This window comes from Chiloscyllium plagiosum, chromosome 6 (genome assembly GCF_004010195.1).
Source record: "Chiloscyllium plagiosum isolate BGI_BamShark_2017 chromosome 6, ASM401019v2, whole genome shotgun sequence".
In the NCBI taxonomy this organism is placed as follows: Eukaryota; Metazoa; Chordata; class Chondrichthyes; order Orectolobiformes; family Hemiscylliidae; genus Chiloscyllium; species Chiloscyllium plagiosum.
In genome coordinates, this window is record NC_057715.1 from 117,561,077 (window position 1) to 117,582,483 (window position 21,407).

At 45.9% G+C, this 21,407-nt stretch overlaps 1 protein-coding gene across 3 annotated transcripts in view; it reads left to right on the top strand.

The window, feature by feature from the left end:
• nup98 (nucleoporin 98 and 96 precursor) overlaps positions 1-21,407 on the top strand; it is an 82,724-nt gene that overhangs the window by 14,976 nt on the left and 46,341 nt on the right. For 2 of the 3 annotated variants that reach the window (XM_043692564.1, XM_043692563.1), the window contains exons 7-13: positions 774-957; positions 3,348-3,413; positions 5,603-5,772; positions 13,697-13,834; positions 14,672-14,807; positions 19,294-19,386; positions 20,667-20,807. In XM_043692564.1, coding sequence (XP_043548499.1) covers positions 774-957; positions 3,348-3,413; positions 5,603-5,772; positions 13,697-13,834; positions 14,672-14,807; positions 19,294-19,386; positions 20,667-20,807 — 928 coding nt within the window. The remainder of the gene's footprint in view (positions 1-773; positions 958-3,347; positions 3,414-5,602; positions 5,773-13,696; positions 13,835-14,671; positions 14,808-19,293; positions 19,387-20,666; positions 20,808-21,407) is intronic. The other variant, XM_043692565.1, reaches the window with a different exon arrangement.

A 21,407-nucleotide genomic window follows, 5' to 3' on the forward strand; every position in this document is an offset into this window, starting at 1 on the left:
CTCCAGTCTGAAAAACAACCCTCCACCACCACCCTCTGTCTTCTACCTTTGAGCCAGTTCTGTATCCAAATGGCTAGTTCTCCCTGTATCCCATGAGATCTAACCTTGCTAATCAGTCTCCCATGGGGAACCTTGTCGAACGCCTTACTGAAGTCCATATAGATCGCTTCTACCGCTCTGCCCTCATCAATCCTTTTTGTTACTTCAAAAAACTCAATCAAGCCATGTTGACTATCCCTAATCAGTCCTTGTCTTTCCAAATACATGTGTCCTGTCCCTCAGGATTCCCTCCAACAACATGCCCACCACCCACATCAGGCTCACTGGTCTATAGTTCCCTGGCTTGTCCATACCACCCTTGGCACCACATCAGCCAACCTCCAGTCTTCCGGCACCTCACCTGTGACTATCGATGATACAAATATCTCAGCAAGAAGCCCATGCATGAGGCAAGTGGAACTTAGCAACAATCCATTAGAACTGGCACCACCCTTTGACTGATATAAGACAAAACTGAGTGAGTTTGTATCCACAAACCGGCTGTTCTGGGTATTTAACTGGCATTCTCCAGATAACGTCCTGGAATCTGGGTTGCCAGTTGACTAATATTCTCAATACTGCTGTCCCCTCCATCTTACTGAATTAGCTGAACTCAGCACCTCCAGGAGAAAGTTCAGGGAGTAAATCTCTCAGGATTCTGGACCCTGTGAACTGGTTTGTTGGGATGCTTCCACCATTGACAAGCTGTCTCTCTGTGATCCTGCATCTTCCAGGAGCTGCGTTTGGAGGATTACACAGCTGGCCGCAAAGGGCCTCAGGCACCCCTAGGGGGCGGTGGTGGTCTGTTTGGCACTTCGACGGCTACATCCAGTGCCGGCACTGGGCTGTTTGGAGCCACTCCAGCCAACCCAACCGGAGGCTTCAATTTTGGACAGAATAAAACTGGCTTCGGAGCAAGTGAGTTCGTTGACTGGCTGCAGTCTATTCTGAACAATTGGGCTATTGTTTTAGGCAAGAATTTTCATTTGGGGTAGGCTGGGGCTGCTAAATCTATGTATTAAGGGTCAAGGTGATGGTTATGTGCAGCATAAGTGCCTACCTCTTGAAGCTGACTGCCCTGTACCAATACTTAATCCCATTTGTCCAACTTTGGTTAGAGTATTGGAAGAATATCTGTCTGTTGCAAGGGCACTAGGAATGGATACGGTCCTTTCTAGTGGCCTTGCAACTTCAGCTTATCCAAACCTCTGCTCTCCCTATCATACTCTCCAAGACTCATTCATCCAGCACCACCTTAGCACCCCCATCAAAATTTTAAATTCCTTGTATTCTTGCTATTCCCATTCTGCAAACTCCAGTCTGTGATGCCTGCAGTGCTACAGTTCCAATGTACTCCCAGTTTTACTGCCTGTTGATGGCTGGCTGTGTCTTCAGTTGCCTGAGCCTTAAGCTTTGGAATTCCCTCTCAATACTTCTCGGCCCCTCAAACTCTCTCTTCCCCCTCCATGTCTCTGTTCTATTTGTTTAGCTAACCCTCCTGTGATACTATCCGGGGCGTTTTCCATTGTTAGGTACACCCTGTTTTCAGTCCGGAGTCGTGTTTTCTCCTCTCCCCTTGTTTTCCTGAGCCCAAATGGTGTTGGAAGCTGTCCATGTACTGAGTATGGTTCACACTGCAGGTTGGCTTACTCCACTGGGAATTGAACCGCTGTTTCCAAGGCTCTTGTTCTCAACCACTCGCTCTCTTGAGCAGCTGGAATCATTGGGGGATTTGTATTTTGGGTTTTCTTCATTAAAATAAAAAAAATCCGTAATTGCTGTTGCATGCAACCCCTTTGCCACCTGTGTCATCTCCACTCTCAACATATATTCTTTGAGGATCAGGTGTGATGCTTGAGCCTGGCTCTTTGGAGATGTTCAAGCAGCACATCTGATTTTCCGTGAGCCCTGTTCTGTGCCAACCCCCCAGAGGCTGCACATTGGGCAGTGACTTCCCCTTGTTAGTGTGGAACACGGCAGTTCATTGGGAATGTTGCAGCATTGCTGATGCCAGTTTCACATCAGTCACTGGGTTTTCCGGTTGGTATCCCCAGACCTTCATACAGATTGTTGTCAATCAACCCTCTGAGGTGTTCTCATTCACCTTTAGAGCAGGGAAGATCTGTCCCTGGGTCTTCTGGTTCAGAGATGGGGACAATGTCACTGCATTACAAGGGCCCTGGCCATTTGTGCATCACTGCCACATGTTAATCTGATTTACCACTGCACAGCTGTGTTAATGCCTCTTTGCTCAGATAGGGCAACACTAAGGTAAATGAGACAGATTTGTCCCAGATCAGGTCTGTCTTTCAACAAAACATGGGGACAAACACTCGCTGTTTCACATATTATATTTTGTGACAATTTTCCTTTTATGTTTATTTCCTCAGCTTTCTAGAGCAGAAAGCCCACAGTAAGACAGCATGCCCTTTTTACACTCTGGAGTCATAATTTGCCTCCCTCGCTACTGGTTTGCTCTATGAAAGATGCTGGCAGTTACTATCCATCATACATTTTTGAGGGTATCAAGTTAGCCATGTTGCTCTCGACCTGATGTCACATTAACACCCAGGCCAAGTGAACTCAGCACCCTTCCATTCCCTTCCCTAAAGGATGGTGATGAGCCAGTTGGGTTTTGGCAGCAGATTCATGGTTGCTTTTTATTTCTGGATTTTCCTAAAAATCTGATCAAATGCACAAAACATTCACAATGAGATTTGAAATATCTGGCACTGGATTACTGCAGATCAGGCAGCATCCAGGGAGCAGGAATATTGACATTTCGGGATGGAGCCCTTCATCAGGATTCCTGACAAAGGCCTCCGGCCTGAAACGTTAATTCTCCTGCTCCTCAGATGCTGCCTGACCTGCTGTGCTTTTCCAGTAACACACGCTCAACTCTGATCTCCAGCATCTGCAGACCTCACTGTCTCCTGGGCTCTGGATTAGAACAGCCTGAGCTTCTGGATTATCAGAACAGGAACGTTACCACCAGTGTTGCTAACTCTTCTTGAAAAATGAGTTGGACTGGAGTGAAATCCACTTCCAATTCTTGTTTAAGATATGTATGGTACCTTTTACAAACGCTTCTCCCCAACCCCCTTTTTTTTTTAACTGAAGGCTGTGATGTGTTTTGGGGGGGAAGGAGGAGCCCTGTGATCAGGATACCTTGGAGCAGCAACTAAGAGAGCCATCTGTGCCCATGGGCTCTGCAAATATGGATTATCTCCTTTGGCACTTTAGATATGTTGTAAATTTTTAATTTTAACGTAAAATCAAATATTGAACGAGTGACTTCCTCTCCTCAGACACTGGTCTCCTTTCCCAAGTGGGTGTGCTGGGGACAGTCTGTGGGTCCAGTCTTCAAAAAACAGGTAGGGACTTTCATCGTGAGGTTTAAAGCTTTGATGAGAGCTGAGACCAGGTCGTGGTTTGGTCTTTTTGCAGGAAGTATAAACTATGTTGCTCAATCGTGCTGGAATGATTTACCAACTGGTGAAAACTGGAACTTATTTTAGGTCTAGTTCCTACTTCCCTATTTACATCTGCCTCTTACAGGTATCTTTTTTCTTTTGCAAGTAGAGTCCCATGGGCACAGGACCCCACCCCCCCCCACCACCGCTCCCTACGCAGCATCCTTCAGGGGAGGAGTCACCAATTGTACAATGGCTATTTCAGCAGCTCCTATCTCTGCCCAGTATCACAGTTTAGTGCTGGGCCACCCTGTGCCAAGCCACTGGCAAGCATATACCATGGTTTAATCAATTCAGTACCTCTGGGGAACGCATGTTTTGTTAGCACCGACTCTTTTGCAGCTGTATCCTGCCTCCCTATTACAATATGCGTGCTGTGGCTTTGGGCAAGTATTCTGTGGGGTGAGCATGCATGACAGTGCACATCCATCCTGTTCAGAGACATTTCTCCTGTGGAGTTGAAGATGCTACACAGTTTTGAGAGTTAAAAGGCTGTCAGAGATGGCAATGAGGAGGAATCTTTCCTACCCAACAGTTCTGCCCTATAGGACTGTCCACTACCTAAACCAATTTGGGTTTACAGAGCAGGCTTAAGCAGAACATAGGCTTGAAGGAGCTGCTTTGTGGCAGGGAGAGAGTCTGACCCAGGCACTGAAAAGAAATTATTCCAAAAGAGGACATGTATGTGTGTTATAGGAAATCTCACCACTTCATCAAACAATCATTTCACTACAAATGGATTCTTCCAAGTTGTTAATCCATTGTCTATCTTCCCTTCCCCCCCCCACTTTTACAATTAAGGTGGGCCTTTCTTGGTTTTGCTAGTTCAGTTCAGAAGGCTGTTAATGGTTGGTCCCGTTGATGCTGGGGACTGCTGCCACTTATGGTCTCAGACTAGGTAAAGACAGCAAGTATTTCAACAGAACAGAGAATTTGTAGTCTGAATGGGCATGAAGCTTTGAATGTTCTGTCGCCATGACTGTCGGTCTATATGGCATTTCCACACTTGTCAAGGTGAAGTATTCTCTCTCAGTAAGGCACTACATGGGAGGACAGTGTGGAAAGCAGCAGGATGGTTTGTATTATATGCACTACAGACTTCAGAACGGGTTTAACATAACCCTCTGCCAACAACACAACTAAGAAAGGGGAAATGCATATATGGGAATCAAAACAGCAGTGTGCCCTGCTTGACTCTTTCCAGATCAGTGCTGACCGCAGGTCGGTATGTTTACTATTGTCTACTCTTTATCGTTGCTTCCTGCCCTGTGGGTTGCAGGGTGGGAGATACCTCCACACTAAAACTAATCTTGGCTGACTATTCAGGCTCGGGAGACTGTTCCTGTGTTCCCATTTACCCGTGTCACTTCCATGCTGCTGTTGCCACTTTACGTAAAGATTGAAGCCTTATTTTACATTGCTGCTGCCAATAACAGGTACTCCGAACAGCTGTTGATGAGTTGAGCGCTCTCAGTATTTGGCCGAAATTGAAATTCTGAAATCCTGTTTCAATCCAATACAATCATGAATGTGAGTGAGAGAACTGATGAGCATTGCTTCAAGTAGACCATCCCATCCCTTGACCTGCTTCACCGTTCAATGAGATTGTGGCTGACATACAACCTCGACGGCACCTTCCTGTGCTGGCCCATACTCTTTAGTTCCCTCAATAACCAAGGATCTCTTGATCCCAGTCTTAGATACGCTGACTGACTGAGCATTATGAGCTTAGTTATACATTCCAACGATTTTCAGCCCTCAAAGAAATTTCTCCTTCCAGCCTCTCTAAATATGGCTAACCCTGTAAATGTTTGTAGGGGGTTTGGATGTTCGGTGTTTTGCTTATTTTACAGAAAACGCAACAGCTCCAGTCAAGCTGCAAGCGGAGAGGCAAGTCTATGCAACTGTGGGAACAAATTTAAGTGTTTGTGTTGGGGTTTGTGGGGTTGTATATAAAGAGTTACAAGGAAATGGGCAGTGGGAACAAGGTGAAACTCAATGGGGATGAAGGTCCTGCCATGTTTGGCTGTTTCCCTCTCGCTGAGGTGCAGTCGGTCCTTCCCACTGATGTTGGGATGTTTGTGTTTTAGGTACTGGTGCTTTCGGCACAGCCACCGGTGGCCTGTTTGGTCAGCCGCAGCAGCAGGCTAGCACAGGCCTCTTTGGGAGCAAACCTTTTGGACTGGCCACCACCACACAGAGCACTGGCTTTGGTTTCGGCACAACCAACACCCTGGGTCAGCCCAACACCAGCAGCATGGTAAGACATCCAGAATGCCAAGTGACCTGAGTTGCTACTTTGGGGCATATGTACATTCACTCCAGCCCTTTCCCCTACACAAGATGAAAGAGGGAAAATAAGAGAAGTTGCATACACCAGCCTTACATTCCCTTGAAACAAAATTGTGGTATCTAATTAAGAAAATTTAAAAATTTGAGATCAAACTATTTCCTGTGGTGGAGTGTGCCCCAAACAAGTGGCAGGGCCTTCAATCTGAGGAAACACTTCCTCACACTGAAGAGAGTAGAAATTGAGCCCAGTACTGGAATTAGTGGAAATCTGAGTAGGAAATGCTCAGAATGCTCAACAGGTTTGTTTCAAGCCAATAATCCTGCAGTAGAATAGAACTGTGAGGAAAAACAGGGCCTCAGCGAGGCACTCACAGACTGGGGAAAAGGAACAGTAAGTTATTTCAGACTGTTAATGGGTTCAACTACCAAGGTGGGTAGATTTGAAACAAACAAGAAGAGTGTTAAATGGGCGGCAATGGCCTCGTGGTATTATCGCTGGACTATGAATTTAGAGACCCAGGTAATGTTCTGGGGACCTAGGTTTGAATACTGTCCCGGCAGATGGTGGAATTTGAATTCAATTTTTTTAAAAAATCTGGAATTAAGTGTCTATTGATGACACCCTCAATCCCATGCCTCTGTATTTTGTGCAATAGCCTACCGTGTGGAACCTTATCAAACACCCGACTGAAACCCATATACACCACATCAACCCCGTGACCCTCATACATCTGTTTGGTCAAAGAACTCAGTAAAGTTTGAGAGGCACGACCTACCCTTCTCAAAACCGTGTTGACTATTTCTAATCAACGTGTTCCTCTCCCGATGATGATAAATCCTAACTTGTATAACCCTTTCCAGCACTTTACCCACAACTGAAGTAAAGCTCACTGGTCTGTAATTACTAGGGTGGTCTCCACTTGCCTGCTTGAACAAGGGGACAACATTTGCTATCCTCTAATCTTCTGGCACTATTCCTGTCGACAATGACGACATAAAGATCAAAGCCAAAGGCTCTGCAGTCTTTATCCCTGGCTTCCCAGAGAATCCGAGGTTAAATTCCATCTGATCCAGAGGACTTACTTATTTTCACACTTTCCAGAATTGCTAACACCTCCTTGTGAACCTCTATCCCATCTAGTCTAGTAGCCTGTATCTCAGTATTCTCCTTGACAACCTTGTCTTTTTCCAGTGTGAATACTTATTTTTTAAAAATTCATTTAGCGCTTCCCTTATCTAATCTGACTCCACGCATTACTTCCCACTATCCTTGATTGGCCCTAAGCTTACTCTAGTCATTCTTTTATTCCTGATATTCATATAGAAAGCTTTGGGGGTTTTCCTTGCTCCTATCCACCAACGACTTCTCGTGTCCCCTACTGGCTGCTCTTGGCTCTCTCTTTAGGTCTTTCCTGGCTAACTGTAACTCTCAAGCGCCCTAAACTGAGCCTTCACATCTCATCTTAACATAAGCCGCTGCCTTCCTCTTGACAAGACATTCAACTTCGTTAGTAAACCACAGCTCCCTTGCTCAATAACTTCCTCACTGCCTGGCTGGTACATACTTATCAAGCTCCACATTTCAATTCTGCCCATCCCCTGCAGTTTCCTTCCCCATCCTATGCAATCTAAAGAGTCAGAGATGTATAGCATGGAAACAGACCCTTCGGTTCAACTCATTCATGCCAACCAGACACCCCAACCTAATCTAGTCCCACCTGCCAGCACCTGTCCCATATCTCTCCAAACTCTTCCTGTTCATATACCCATCCAGATACATTTTAAATATTGCAATTGTACCAGCCTCCACCACTTCCTCTGGCAGCTCATTCCATACACGTACCATCCTTGGTGTGAAAACGTTGCTCCTTGGGTCTCTTTTATATCTTTCCCCTCTCACCCTAAACCTATGCCCTCAAATTCTGGACACCCCCACCCCAGGGAAAAGACTTTGTCTATTTACCCTATCCCATGCGCCTCATGATTTTATAAACCTGTATAAAGTCACCCCTCAGTCTCTGATGCTCCAGGGAAAACAGCCCCAGCCTGTTCAGCCTCTCCCTATAGCTCAAATCCTGTGACCCATCCAACATCCTTGTAAATCTTTTCTGAACCCTTTCAAGTTTTTCAACATCCTTCTGATAGGAAGGAGTCCAGAATTGCACGCAATATTCCAACAGTGGCCTAACCAACGCAATATTCCAACAGTGGCCTAACCAATGTCCTGTACAGCTGCAACATGACCTCTCAACTCCTACTCAATACTCTGACCAATAAAAGAAAGTATACCAAGCATCGTCTTGACTATCCTATCTACCTGTGACTCCACTTTCAAGGAGCTATGAACCTGCACTCCAAGGTCTCTTTGTTCCCTAGGACCTTCCCATTAAGTGTATAAGTCCTGCTAAGATTTGCTTTCCCAAAATGCAGCACCTCTCATTTATCTGAATTAAACTCCATCTGCCACTTCTCAGCACATTGGCCCATCTGGTTTAGATCCTGTTGTAATCTGAGGTAATCTTCTTCACTGTCCACTACACCTCCTATTTTGGTGTCATCTGCAAATTTACTAACTGTACCTCGAATGCTCACATCCAAATCATTTATATAAATGATGAAAAGCAGTGCATCCAGCACCGATCCTTATGGCACTCCACTGGTCACAGACCTCCAATCTGAAAAACAACCCTCCACCACCACCCTCTGTCTTCTACCTTTGAGCCAGTTCTGTATCCAAATGGCTAGTTCTCCCTGTATTCCATGAGATCTAACCTTGCTAATCAGTCTCCCATGGGAAACCTTGTTGAATGCTTTACTGAAGCCCATATAGATCATATCTACCGCTCTGCCATCATCAATCCTCTTTGTTACTTCTTCAAAACATGCAGTCAAGTTTGTGAGACCTGATTTCCCACGCGCACAGCTGTGTTGACTATCCCTAATCAGTCCTTGCCTTTTGAAATACATGTACATCCTCTTGCCTAATCGTAACTCTTATCCTGCAGCATATACCCACCCCTTTCCATATCTGAAGTAAACAATAATGAATTGTGATTGCTATCACCAAAGTGCTTGCCTACCTCCAAATCTAATAACCTGGCTGGGTTCGTTACCCAGTACCAAATCCAATGTGGCCTTTCCCTTTGATGGCTTATCTACATACTGTGTTAGGAAACCTCCTGCACACATTGGACAAAAACTGACCCATCTAGAGTATGTGAATTATTGTATTCCCAGTCAATATCTGGGAAATTGAAGTCCCCCCGTTAAAAACTACCCTGTCACTCTTGCTCATGTCGAGAATCATCTTTGCTATCCTATCCTCTATCTCTGGAACTATTTGGAGGCCTATAGAAAACTCCCAGCAGGGTGACCTCTCCTTTCCTGTTTCTAACCTCAGCCCATACTACCTCAGTAGACAAGTCCTCAAACATTCTTTCTGTCACTGTAATACTGTCCTTGACTAATAACGCTGTCACCCCCCACCCCCACCCCAAAACCATCTTCGCTGTTCTTATTGCAACATCTAAATCCCGGAACCTGCAACAACCATTCCTGTCCCTGCTCTATCCATGTCTCTGAAATGGCTACAACATTGAAGTCCCAGGTACCAACCCTTGCTGCAAGTTCACCCACCTTATTCCGGATGCTCCTGGCGTTGAAGTAGACACACTTCAAACCAACGTCTTGTTTGCCAATGCCTGTTTATAGCCTTGAAACCTTATTTCAGACCTCCAACTCTACAGCTCCAGGACACTTGAACTACAATTTAGATTCCCATCCCCATGGTGAATTGATTTAAACCCTCCCAAAGATGATATTACCCCTCTGGTTCAGGTGAAGACCATCCTGTTTGTAGAGGACCCACCCACGCCAGAAAGAGCCCAATTATCCATGAATCCAAAACCCTCCTTCCTGTAGCCCCCTCCCCCTGCCCCTGCCCCTCCCTCCATGGACAGCAAACCAGAGATGATAACTGTTTGCTCTAGCTCTAAGCTTCCACCCTAGCTCCCTGCATTTCTCCCTTCAGTCCTCATCCTTTTTCCTACCTATGTCATTGGTGCCTATATGGACCATAACATGGGGCTGCTCCCCCTTCCCCTCAAGGATCCCAAAAACATGATCAGATACCGTCATGAATCCCTGGCACCTGGGAGGCAACACACCAACCGTGACTCTCTCCTGTTCCCACAGAACCTCCTGTCTGCCCCTAAATGTGGAGTTCCCAATGACTAATGCTCTGCTCCTCTTCCCCCTTCCCCTCTGAATAACAGGCACAGACTCTGTGCCAGAGACCTATTCCCCATTGCTTACCCCTGGTTATCTGTAGCCCCCCACCACTACCAACAGCATCCAAAGTGGTATACTTATTGCTGAGGGGAACGGCCACAGGGGTCCCTGCACTGCCTGTCGGTTCCCTTTCTGTCCCCTGACAGTAACCCATTTGCCTTTTTTTTTACCTGAAGTGTGACTACCTCTCTGTAACTCCTCTCAATAACCTCCTCCGCCTCCCCAACGATCCAAAGTGATCCAGCTCCAGCTCTAGTTCCCTAACACAGAGGAGCTGGAGTTGGATTCCTGCAGATGCAGTCAGCATGGACACTAGTGGTGACCCTTACCTCCCATATTCTGCAGGAGGAACATTTAGCTGCCCTAACCTCCATTCCCACTGTTCTAAATTCCCAACGAGACTACTGAAAACTTTTAAAAGAACATAAAAATTAGTGACCATACCAATCCAGCACACACAACCTTGTTTTTTGGTTAAAGGAGGAGGATGGGTGGGAGACACTACCTGAGAAATGTTTCAGGTAATACAACCACCCAAATATCTACCTTCACTTACTCAGCAATCCCGTGCCCGCTTCTGCTCAGTGTGCCCTCCGCCTGTAGATGAGGTAAATTGTTATACTTTAAATTGACCAAGGGCCTGACGGGAAGGTACTCGCTGTTCCTCCTCCCACTGCAACTTTTGTCAAAATAATCCACAAGGAATGTGGTTGACTGTTAACTGTCCTCTGGGCAGTTACGGATGGGCAATAAATGCTGCCTAGCCAGCGACTCCCTCATCCCGTGAAAGAATTTTTAAAAAACGAAATTGCTGACGGATCTTCTGTGTTTGTGCAGCATCAATGCAGGAAAAAAACAGCATTAAAGTTTTAAGTCCAGTGACCCTTCTTCAGACTGTCCCTTTGAACCTCCTTCAACTCACTATGATTACGGTTGGTCATCCAACCCGGCCTATTCCTGCTTTCTTTCCATATCCTTTGATCCCTTGAGCCCAAATGTGATCTCCACCTCTTGGAAGTTATACAATGTTTTGACCTTACTGCATTCTGTGGCAGGAAATTCCACAGGCCCATCACTCGGTTGGAGATATTTCTCGGTCCTTAGACTGTGGTCCCTGATTCTGGACTTTCCCACCAACAGGAATGTCCTTCCTGCATTTACCCCTGTTAGAATTTTAGAGGTTTCTAAGATTCCCCTCATTCTACAGAACTCCAGTGAACATAATCCAAACTGATTCAACTTCTCATATGTCAGTCCTACCAGCTGAGAAATCAGTCTGGTTAGTCTTCACTGCACTCCCTCTATTGCCTTCCTCAGATAAGGAGACGACAACTGCATCCAGAATTCCACCTGTGATCTCACCAAGGCCCTGTATAATTGCAGCAAGATATCCGTGCTCCTGCACTCTAATCATCTCACTATAAAAGCCAATGTACCATATGCGTTCTTCACTGCCTGCTGCACCTGCAATGCTTAGCTTCGGTGACTGATGTACAAAGACACCCAGATCTCATTGTACATTCCTCTCTCAATTTATAGCCACTCAGATAATCTGCTTTCTTCTTTTTACCACAAAGTTGATAACCTCCTTAATCTCATCATCATTGCATCTGCTGTGTATTTTCCCACTTGGTTAGCTTGTCAAACTGCACTGAAGCATCCTCATCATAACTTCCCCCTCCTAGCTTTGTGTCATCTGCAAATTTTGAGATGTGACATTTCGTTCCCTTATCCAAATTGGTAATATATTATTGTGAATAGCTGCGGCACTGGTACAGATCCCTGCAGTACCCCACGAGTCACTGCCTGCCATTGAAAGAAGACGTGATCATTCCTACTTCTCCTCAGCATTTACCCTGTCAAGTCCATTCTGAATCTTGTACGCTTCAATAAAATTAACACTCAATTCTTCTAAATTCCAATGTACACACGCTGGAACCAATCTTGTGAATTTTATCTGCACCCTCCCTCATGACTTCATATCTTCCCTAAAGAGTGGTGCCCAGAACAGTGAGCAGTACTCCAGGTGAAGTCAAACCTGTGTTGAAAAGGATTCTTCATCATTTCCTTGCTTTTGTACTCTGTTTCTATTTCTAAAGCTCAGCTATGTTTTACCATTTGATCACTCAGTCCTGACACTGCCAGGTCCCTCTGCTCTCTCTGTCTCACAGTTGTTTTTTTCCTACCAAAGCATTTCACTACAACTTCTCTATATTAAATGTAATCCGCTGCTTATTGACACAGTGCAGCAGCTGCCTGTGCCTACAGCTCACCAGCTGCCTTTCAGAGTCAACAAAGTAAAGGCCTCTTGACACCGTTCCCATCTAACACTCCTGGGTTAGGAACAGCACAGAGTCAAACATGGAGTGAAGCTGGCTTTCCCTTTAAACTGAAAGTAATGTTCCCTCAACACTGTCCCCATCAAACCCTCCTGGGATAGGGATAACAGGAGGTAAAATACATAAGTTTTTTTTCTACTCGCTTGTACCAGAAGCAAAGTCCCCTCAATACCATCCCCATCAAACATTCCCAAAGCAGGGGCAGCAGGAGGTTAAAATACAAAATCAAGCTCCCTCGACTCTTTCAGGAAGTCTGAAATACTAATTGTGAAGCAACCCCTGCTGAGGCACTTGATTGAAATCAAACAAATTAAGTTGAATGGAAACGGCAGAGCAAAACAGAAATTAACTTAAATTAAAATGATGTAATCTGGGCCAATGATGCAGCCCAGCTGCTGCAGTGCCCAGTGGTCTCAAATGGCTTTGACTGTGCCAGTGAGCACTGCCTGCTCCCTCTCCAGGAACACCCGAGCGTAGACACTACCACTAAACAGGGCCAGTCAGAAACTGAGAGCCCCTCTGGCCCACGGCCTGGATCTTTTGATGGCCATCTTGGCCAGGCCCAGGAGTTGAGCCACAAGAAGGCCCAGAGAAGGTTCACTAGGGTGATCCCTGGGATGGGGAGGGATTCTTACGAGCAAAGGCTAAACAGGTTTGGACCCAACTCAGTGGAGTTTAGAAGGATGAGGTGATTTCATTGAAACATTAGAATTCTAAGGAGACTTAACAGGGTCAGTGCTGAGAGGATGTTTCCCTCGTGGGAGAGTCTCGGGCCAGAGGGCACAGTCTCAGAATAAAGGGGCAGCAATTTCGGACTGCGGTGGGGAGGAATTTCTCCTGATGGTTGGGAATCTTTAGAACACCTCACCACAGAAAGCTGTGGGGCAGAATCCTTGTGTTTAAGGCTGAAATATGTTCTTGACCAGTTGGAGAATCAAGGGTGACAGGGATAAGGGCAGGAAAGTGGACATGAGTGACAGATCAGCCAGGATCGTCTTGAATGGTGAGCAGTCTCGAGGGATTGAATGGTTTAGTCCTGTTCCTATTTCTTATGGTCTAGCTCCCTCAGAACCAGGACTGATATTCCAAGAATCTAAGACCCTACCTCTTGTTGAGCTGCTGGGACAGATACAGCAGGCTAAATGATCTCCTCATGTGCCATAACCATTCTGTAAAGTGCATTCGGCAAGTGTAGATTGATGAAAAGCTTTGTGCACGTGCAAGTTCTTTCTGAACTCTAACCTGACCCTCTGCTCACCACAGAGTTTATTCGGGACTGCCCCGGTCTCGCAGTCAGGAGGGATTTTTGGAACCAGCACCAACACCAGCACCGGGAATGCGTTTGGCGCAGGGGGTGGTCTCTTTGGCAATACCAATGCTGCTTTCACCAACGTCAACAATGTAAGTTCCAAGTGCCAGGATGTTGTGGACCACAGACCTTTTGTGATGTTCGGCAGCTGAGTTTTGACTCATGGCTGTCCAAGAGGAAGGAGTGATGGGTTCAGTCTTCCTTGAGTCCCACAGGGATCATTAAAATTCACAAACATTAAAGTCAAAAGACCATAAAGTATCGAACTGAAAAGCAACAATGTTATGTTAAATTATATGAAGCATGGGCCAAGCATACTTGGAATACCAGGCAATGTTTGTATCTTAATAAAGAGTCGCTGATGAAGGTGAGTTCAGGATTCATATGGATAATATCAGAACTGAGGTTAAACTATTAAATAATTGAACAGGTTGTGGTTCCTTTATTGTTATTTCAGAAACAAGATGTTGATTTTAGGGAAGAAAACTGATATAGCTCTTTGAAATTATGTGAGGGCTTCAGTTGTATAGATGTAGAGATATTTCCAATTATCATGGAGACCTGAACCCAGGGCCATCAATGTAAGGTGTTTGCAATAAATCCAATAGGGAGTATGAGAGAAACATCATCAGGGTGATGGGAATGCAGCACCGTCACTAGAGGGAGTGGTTAAGTTAGATAAATGTGGGGCAGGGCTTTGAGGGTTTGATAAACACTGATATACCGGTTGGGCACGGGTTGGAGGATTATGAAGTGGCATCAATCCCATCTGCAGGAATGGAGATGAGCGAGTGTTGCTGCATCTGGACCCTAGGGGTTCATGTGTGGTGGAGCTGAAATTAATGTGCATTTCCCGCGTTAAAATGGACTGGTGTTCCACGGCTGGGAGAAGAACTGACCATATTTTCCCACTCTCTTATCTTCCACAGACCCTGTTTGCTAACAAACCTGCTGGATTTGGAACTGCTACAACGAGTGCTTCTGCCTTCGGCACAGCTGGTGCTGGCCTGTTTGGTAACAAGCCGAACCTGACTATTGGAGCCAACGCCAATACGTCCAACTTTGGTATGTGAGAATGTTGCCACTCCCTCTCTAATGGCATCATGGGCATCCCTACACCACAAGGGCTGCAGCAGCTCACTTCCATCATCTTAAAGGCTTTTCAGGATGAGGAAAAGACGGAATACAAAAATGTAGCATGAGTAGTCCTTTTGAGTTCTCTGCCAGTTTGTAAGATCACTGCTCATTTGATATGACCTCCATTCCCCTTTTCTGCCTGAACCCCACAATTACTAGACTCTTGATCATAAACCTGTCTAAGTCTATTCCCTCTGCTGATTATCAAGTTAATTGGCTCAAGTTGAGGTAGGTTATCTGTTTCCAACACATGGTTTCTAGTGAAGCAGCCTGCAATCTCCACTTCCAGGGAGCGTGGTCGAGGTGGCAGTCTTCAGGCTTGGACAAATAATTTCACAACTAAAAATGGTGACGTAACAAAACTCCCAAGATGATCGACATCAAATTTGGGGAAGTGCAAAGTTCTTGGGAGATTTGTGGGAGAGGGGAAGGTTATGGAGATAGGGAAGAGGAAAGCTGTGGATGGATTTGTAAATCAGGTTTGTTTTGTTTCCTTGAGTGAACTGACAGAGGTTGGTGATCGCTGGTGATTGTGGAGAGGAAGGAGGAGTGAGGTGGTGATAGATTCGAATGAGAGAGAATAATTCCTGGAGAGAGAACAGTTTAATGGGGGCCAGGTGGGAAGTTGGAATCAGTTTGAGGGTGCAGGAGGAGGGTCTTTTGTGTTCTGAGCCCATCTTATCCAAAAGACTTGAAGCAAGACCGGTGAGAGAGATTTAAGGTTAAGATGGGGGAACCTTGGAAGAGAGACAAACCGAATTTGCTAGTGAAACTGGCAGATTTGAAAAGTCGGTGGACTCAATGTTAATTCTACTTTCTCCCCACTGCCAGACCTGAGTTTTTGTTTCAAATCTCCAGCATCCACATTTTTGTTTGTTTATAGAACCTTGGGTGTGGTTTAGTCCAGTGGACAAAAGGAAATGGCAGGAGCAGCTGATAGGATTTTTTTTCCAGTTCATTCAAGGGAGATGACTGTCGTTGGCTAGGCAGCATTCATTACCCATCGCTAATTGCCTTGAACTGAGTGGCTTACTCAATTATTTCAGGGGCCGCTGAGTCAACCCCATTGCTGTGGGTCTGAAGTCCCCTGTCGGCCAGCAGAGCTAAAGATGGCAGATTTCTTTCCCTCAGGCCTGCCAATAAGCCAGAGCTGTTTTATAACTAAATAAAAACCAAAAGAAATGAGGATGTTGTAAAAACAGAATTTTCAGGAAAAGCTCAGCAGGTCAGGCAGCATCTATGGAGAGAAATTGAGCTAATGTTTCAGGTCCTGTGACCCTGCCTCAGAACCGGAGAAGGGTCACAGGACCTGAAACATTAACTCTGATTTCTCTCCATTGATGCTGCCAGACCTGCTGAGCTTTTCCAGCAACTTGTATTCTTGTTTAAGTTTTATGACAACTGATTTGTTTCACAGGATGCATTATTAGGATTAACTATTTTACTTTCTGGTTCTGTTCGCCGAGCTGGGAATTTGTGTTGCAGACGTTTCATCCCCTGTCTAGGTGACATCCTCAGTGCGTGGGAGCCTCCTGTGAAGCGCTTCTGTGATCTTTCCTCTGGCATTTATAGTGGTTTGAATCTGCTGCTTCCGGTTGTCAGTTCCAGCTGTCCGCTGCAGTGACCGGTATATTGGACAAACAGGAAGACAGCTAACGATCCATATCCATGAACACCAACTAGCCACGAAACGACATGACCAGCTATCCTTAGTAGCCCCACACGCGGATGACGAGCAACATGAGTTTGACTGGGACAACACTACTATTATAGGACAAGCCAAACAAAGAACAGCCAGGGAATTCCTAGAGGCATGGCACTCATCCACAGATTCAATCAATAAGCACATCGACCTGGACCCAATATACCGGCCACTGCAGCGGACAGCTGGAACTGACAACCGTCGGAGGAAGCAACACAGAAGCGCTTCACAGGAGGCTCCCAAGCACTGAGGATGTCACCTAGACAGGGGACAAAACATCTGCAACACAAATTCCCAGCTCGGCGAACAGAACCACAACAACGAGCATCCGAGCTACAAATCTTCTCCCAAACTTTGAACTTTCAGGTATATTACTTGAATTAAAATTCCACTTGGTGATAGTTTTCAAGGAAAGCCACGGGAGTCATAGAGATGTACTGCATGGAAACAGACCTTTCGGTCCAACACGTCCATGCTGACCAGATATCCCAACCCAATCTAGTCCCACCTGCCAGCACCCAGCCCATATCCCTCCAAACCCTTCCTATTCATATACCCGTCCAAATGCCTCTTAAATGTTGCAATTGTACAGCCTCCACCACTTTCTCTGGCAGCTCATTCCATACACGTATCACCCTCTGTGTGAAAAGGTTGCCCCTTAGGTCTCTTTTATATCTTTCCCCTCTCACCCTAAACCTATGCCGTCTGGTTCTGGACTCCCCAACCCCAGGGAAAAGACTTTGTCTATTTATCCTATCCATGCCCCTCATAATTTTGTTAACCTCAATAAGGTCACCCCTCAGCCTCTGATGCTCTAGGGAAAACAGCCCCAGCCTGTTCAGCCTCTCCCTGTAGCTCAGATCCTCCAACCCTGGCAACATCCTTGTAAATCTTTTCTGAACCCTTTCAAGTTTCACAACATCCTTCCAATAGGAAGGAGACCAGAATTGCACGCAATATTCCAACAGTGGCCTAACCAATGTCCTGTTCAGCCGCAACATGACCTCCCAACTCCTGAACTCAATACTCTGACCAATAAAGGAAAGCATACCAAATGCCTCCTTCACTATCGTATCTACCTGCGACTCCACTTTCAAGGAGCTATGAACCTGCACTCCAAGGTCTCTTTGTTCAGCAACATTCCCAAGGACCTTACCATTAAGGTGTATAAATCCTGCTAAGATTTGCTTCCCAAAATGCAGAACCTCGCATTTATCTGAATTAAACTCCATCTGCCACTTCTCAGCCCATTGGCCCAACTGGTCTTTGCTGTCCACTACACCTCCAATTTTGGTCTCATTTGCAAACTTACTAACTGGACCTCATTGGAATTACTTGGGAGTGGAAAGGGCCTGTGGTTGCAGATGGGGATTGTTAGGATTTTAATATTGCTGTGGCCGAGGATGAGAAAGGAAAGCATCCAGACTCTGCACTTGGGTGGACTCTTAATGGAAGTTTACAGCCATAAATGGTGAAAAGATTTAAGGAGGATAACATGCCAAAGGGTTAAGTTTCGTTTTGGTGATGTAGAGTTACACTGCCCCTGAGATGCACTTGGTGGTCAAGTGGTGTAAGGTAAATCCAGGCAGGGAGAACTCCTTCTAGGGGAATGTCACTGCTAAGGCCATGATGCTGATAGTCTCCCACAGTTGATTTGTCTCTGGGTGTGTGGTTAATCAGTTCATTGATCTAATGGGAGATGGTAGTGAGAGCTGATCCAGTTCCTCGGTGGTTTGGTTGGAGAATGTAGTGAGAAGCACAATTGGAAGTTGTGTTTTTTTCTTAACACCTGGATCTGAACACCCTTCACCTTTCTGATGGAGGAGAGACAACCCATAAGGTGCCTCAATATGTGACCTTATTGCTGTCACAGCATAATTGTTGCAACATAATGGTCATGCCCCTATCTTTGGGCCAAACATTCCAGGATTGGATTGTAACCTGCATGAAGAGCTTGATCAAAAGTATCTGTAATGTGTCTTGCACCATTCCTGTTCCCCTATCACCCCATGCTGTGGATCCACACTGACTTCCATTTAATTATATCATGATTTTAAAATGGTCAACCTAGTTTTAAACCCCTCCACGGCCTTGTGACTTCCTATATCTGTATCCCCCTCTAGTTCTATTGGTCAACCACCATTGGCAGCCGAGGCCCCAAGTTTGGCTCTGTCTTCCCTTATGACCACTTGGAAAACTGCGTTTGTTCCAGCCCCAGTACTTCTGGGTCCATCATGCAAGTTAAAGATGTAATTAGTCCCGCAGAGATAGCATACACTCGTTCAGTCTTCCACTGGTTTCTGGCAACAGTTTACAGTAACCTATGGGAGAATATCTAGCTATCTTTCAGGCTTTGGTTACTTCTCTACAGAGAGAGAGAATCTTTCTGCAATCTGAAAGCATTCCACTGTTACCCTACCAGGTTATCCACCCCAAAACCATTATTTTGTGGAGCATTCAGGCATCCTGCCTGCTTGGGTCACAGTAATGCTCACTGTAGAGCCTGGGGAGTCAGTTGCATACTTTATATCTTTGATCCCATCAGTATGTGTTTGTGCTGTTACAAGTATTCTTATTGCTATGATACTGAGAATGCAGTGATGTGCCTTGGTGCCATGGGTTTTGTAGGTTCAGGGTGATGGCACATCAGAATCTGATGCAGCGAGTTAATAGAAAACTAAATCACTGGCTGCTCTCAATCTGCTTCTTTAGGATTTGGCGCAACCGCAGCAACCGGTGGTCTGTTTGGGAATAAACCTGCAACTGGAGCACTCGGAACAACGCTAGGAGGTGGATTTGGATCAGGTGAGCTGTTCCACCTGGTTGGGGAGTGGAAATATACAGGATTAAGATCGTGGAGGCAGATGTCTGGAATTCACCCCAAACAGAGGAAATGGCTGGGCAGTGCAGTGCAGTCAGCCTCAGGGTTAGCAGCTCTGAGCTGACCATTACTGATCCAATTACCAACAGAAAAGGGTGAAAGATCTGCACTGTTGCTCCACATCCACTGAGAATTGCAACTCCTGATTGGCAATGCCTTTGTTTTCTCTTCCTAGCTCTAGGTGCTGGGCAGACCTCCTTGTTTGGAAGCTACTGAGCTACTGGAGGGGCTCCGTAGGAGCAGAAAGAGGCCATTCAGCCCGTCCAACCTATTAGTCTATCCGCGGAACTTTAACCAGGGTTCCAGGTGTTGTGCTGGAGAGAGATCCTGACTTCCAGTCCTGTGTGTGAAGTGTCTCCTGACATCACCCCTAAATGGCCTGGCTCGAATTTTAAGATCGAGTTCCTTTGTCTAGATGACATCTCCTCTCCCTCTCCACCCCGAAAAGGAAACCACTTCAGCCTATCGAATTATTTATCATGTTAAGTCCCTTGATTAGATCACCCCCCCCCCCTTTTCAAGTCCAAGCCAGGTTTACGTAACCTTCTGCCAGTATCCTTGTTCAGGAGATGGTCTGGGTGATAGGGGAGGATGAAGCACTTCCTGAGGCACTGTAATTAGCCAGAACTTTTTGTCTGGATTATTATTCGATGACCTTTGCTATATGTGTAGGGTGAGAACCTGCATGATGTGTGCTACTTTGTTAGAGTAAATAGGCTGGGGCTGTGCTGTGGTCTGATCAGAAAGTGGGGCCCAGTTAAATGTGGAGTTCACTTCCATGTAGACTGCTGAAGCTGCGTGGTATTGGTTAAGATAGCAGGGCTTGAAAGCTACGCTGGGAGTAGTCTTGTACAGAGTCTGAACACAGACCGCTGGACCTGAATCTACCCTAAAACCCATGTACCGGTTTCCTCGTGAGAATTGAAAGAGAGATGGGGTGAACAAGGACACACGTGTCTTTGCCTCTCTGGACCAAAGGGCATTTATTTAACACCAAACAGCAGAAAGGTGGTTTATCCCAGCTGCTGTTTAGAACCAAGATATCTGCACATCATCATAATGAGGAAGTCATGTTTAGACAGACCTGTTCACACAGTCTCCTGTCCAATTACCAACAGAAAAGGGTGAAAGATCTGCACTGTTGCCCCACATCCACTGAGAATTGCAACTCCTGATTGGCAATGCCTTTGTTTTCTCTTCCTAGCTCTGGGTGCTGGGCAGACCTCCTTGTTTGGAAGCACTCAGCCCAAGTTGGGCACCACTCTGGGAGCCGGAACATTTGGAACAGGAGCCTTCAATGCACCCAATGCCGGAGTGGGATTTGGAACACCTCAGGCCCCTGTCTGTAAGTAACCATCAGAGCAGGCATGTGTGACCCTCTGTCTCCTCACCTGAAACTCTTACTGTCCCCATCCCAACTCTCTCACTCTCCCTCTGCTCACTGACCAGTGTTGGCTTGTTAAGCAGCCCCTTGCTTCATGTAAAAGCAAATTTGACTATTTCAAATTATTCCGTGTCGTTGTCCCTCCCTATTGCTACTAGACTGCAGTCTCTCAGCTCTGAGATCTCTAGTCTCTAACACCCTGACTGTAATCACTGTTGGTGAATGTGTGTCCAGCTGCCTGGGCTTTAAGCTTCCTTAAGGCCCATCTTTAAATTTATCTCTTTCGCCTAGCATTCAGTCATTTTTTTTGTTATTGATGAGTGAGTTAACTGTGGACCTGTTAAGTGTAAATCTGCCTGAATTGCTTTCAAGATGGTGACTTTGTCCATTGATGTGGCGTTAAAGTGGTCTCCAATCTGAATCTAAAAGGGAGATTGGGATCTGGTTCAGTGAGGCATGACCTTCCTGCTGTGTGACTCAGTCGTCCTGACTGGGAAGCCCTATATGCGAGTGTCCATTTTCAGGAGTGAATGGGGTAGTGCAGTTCATCTTGAGCACAGT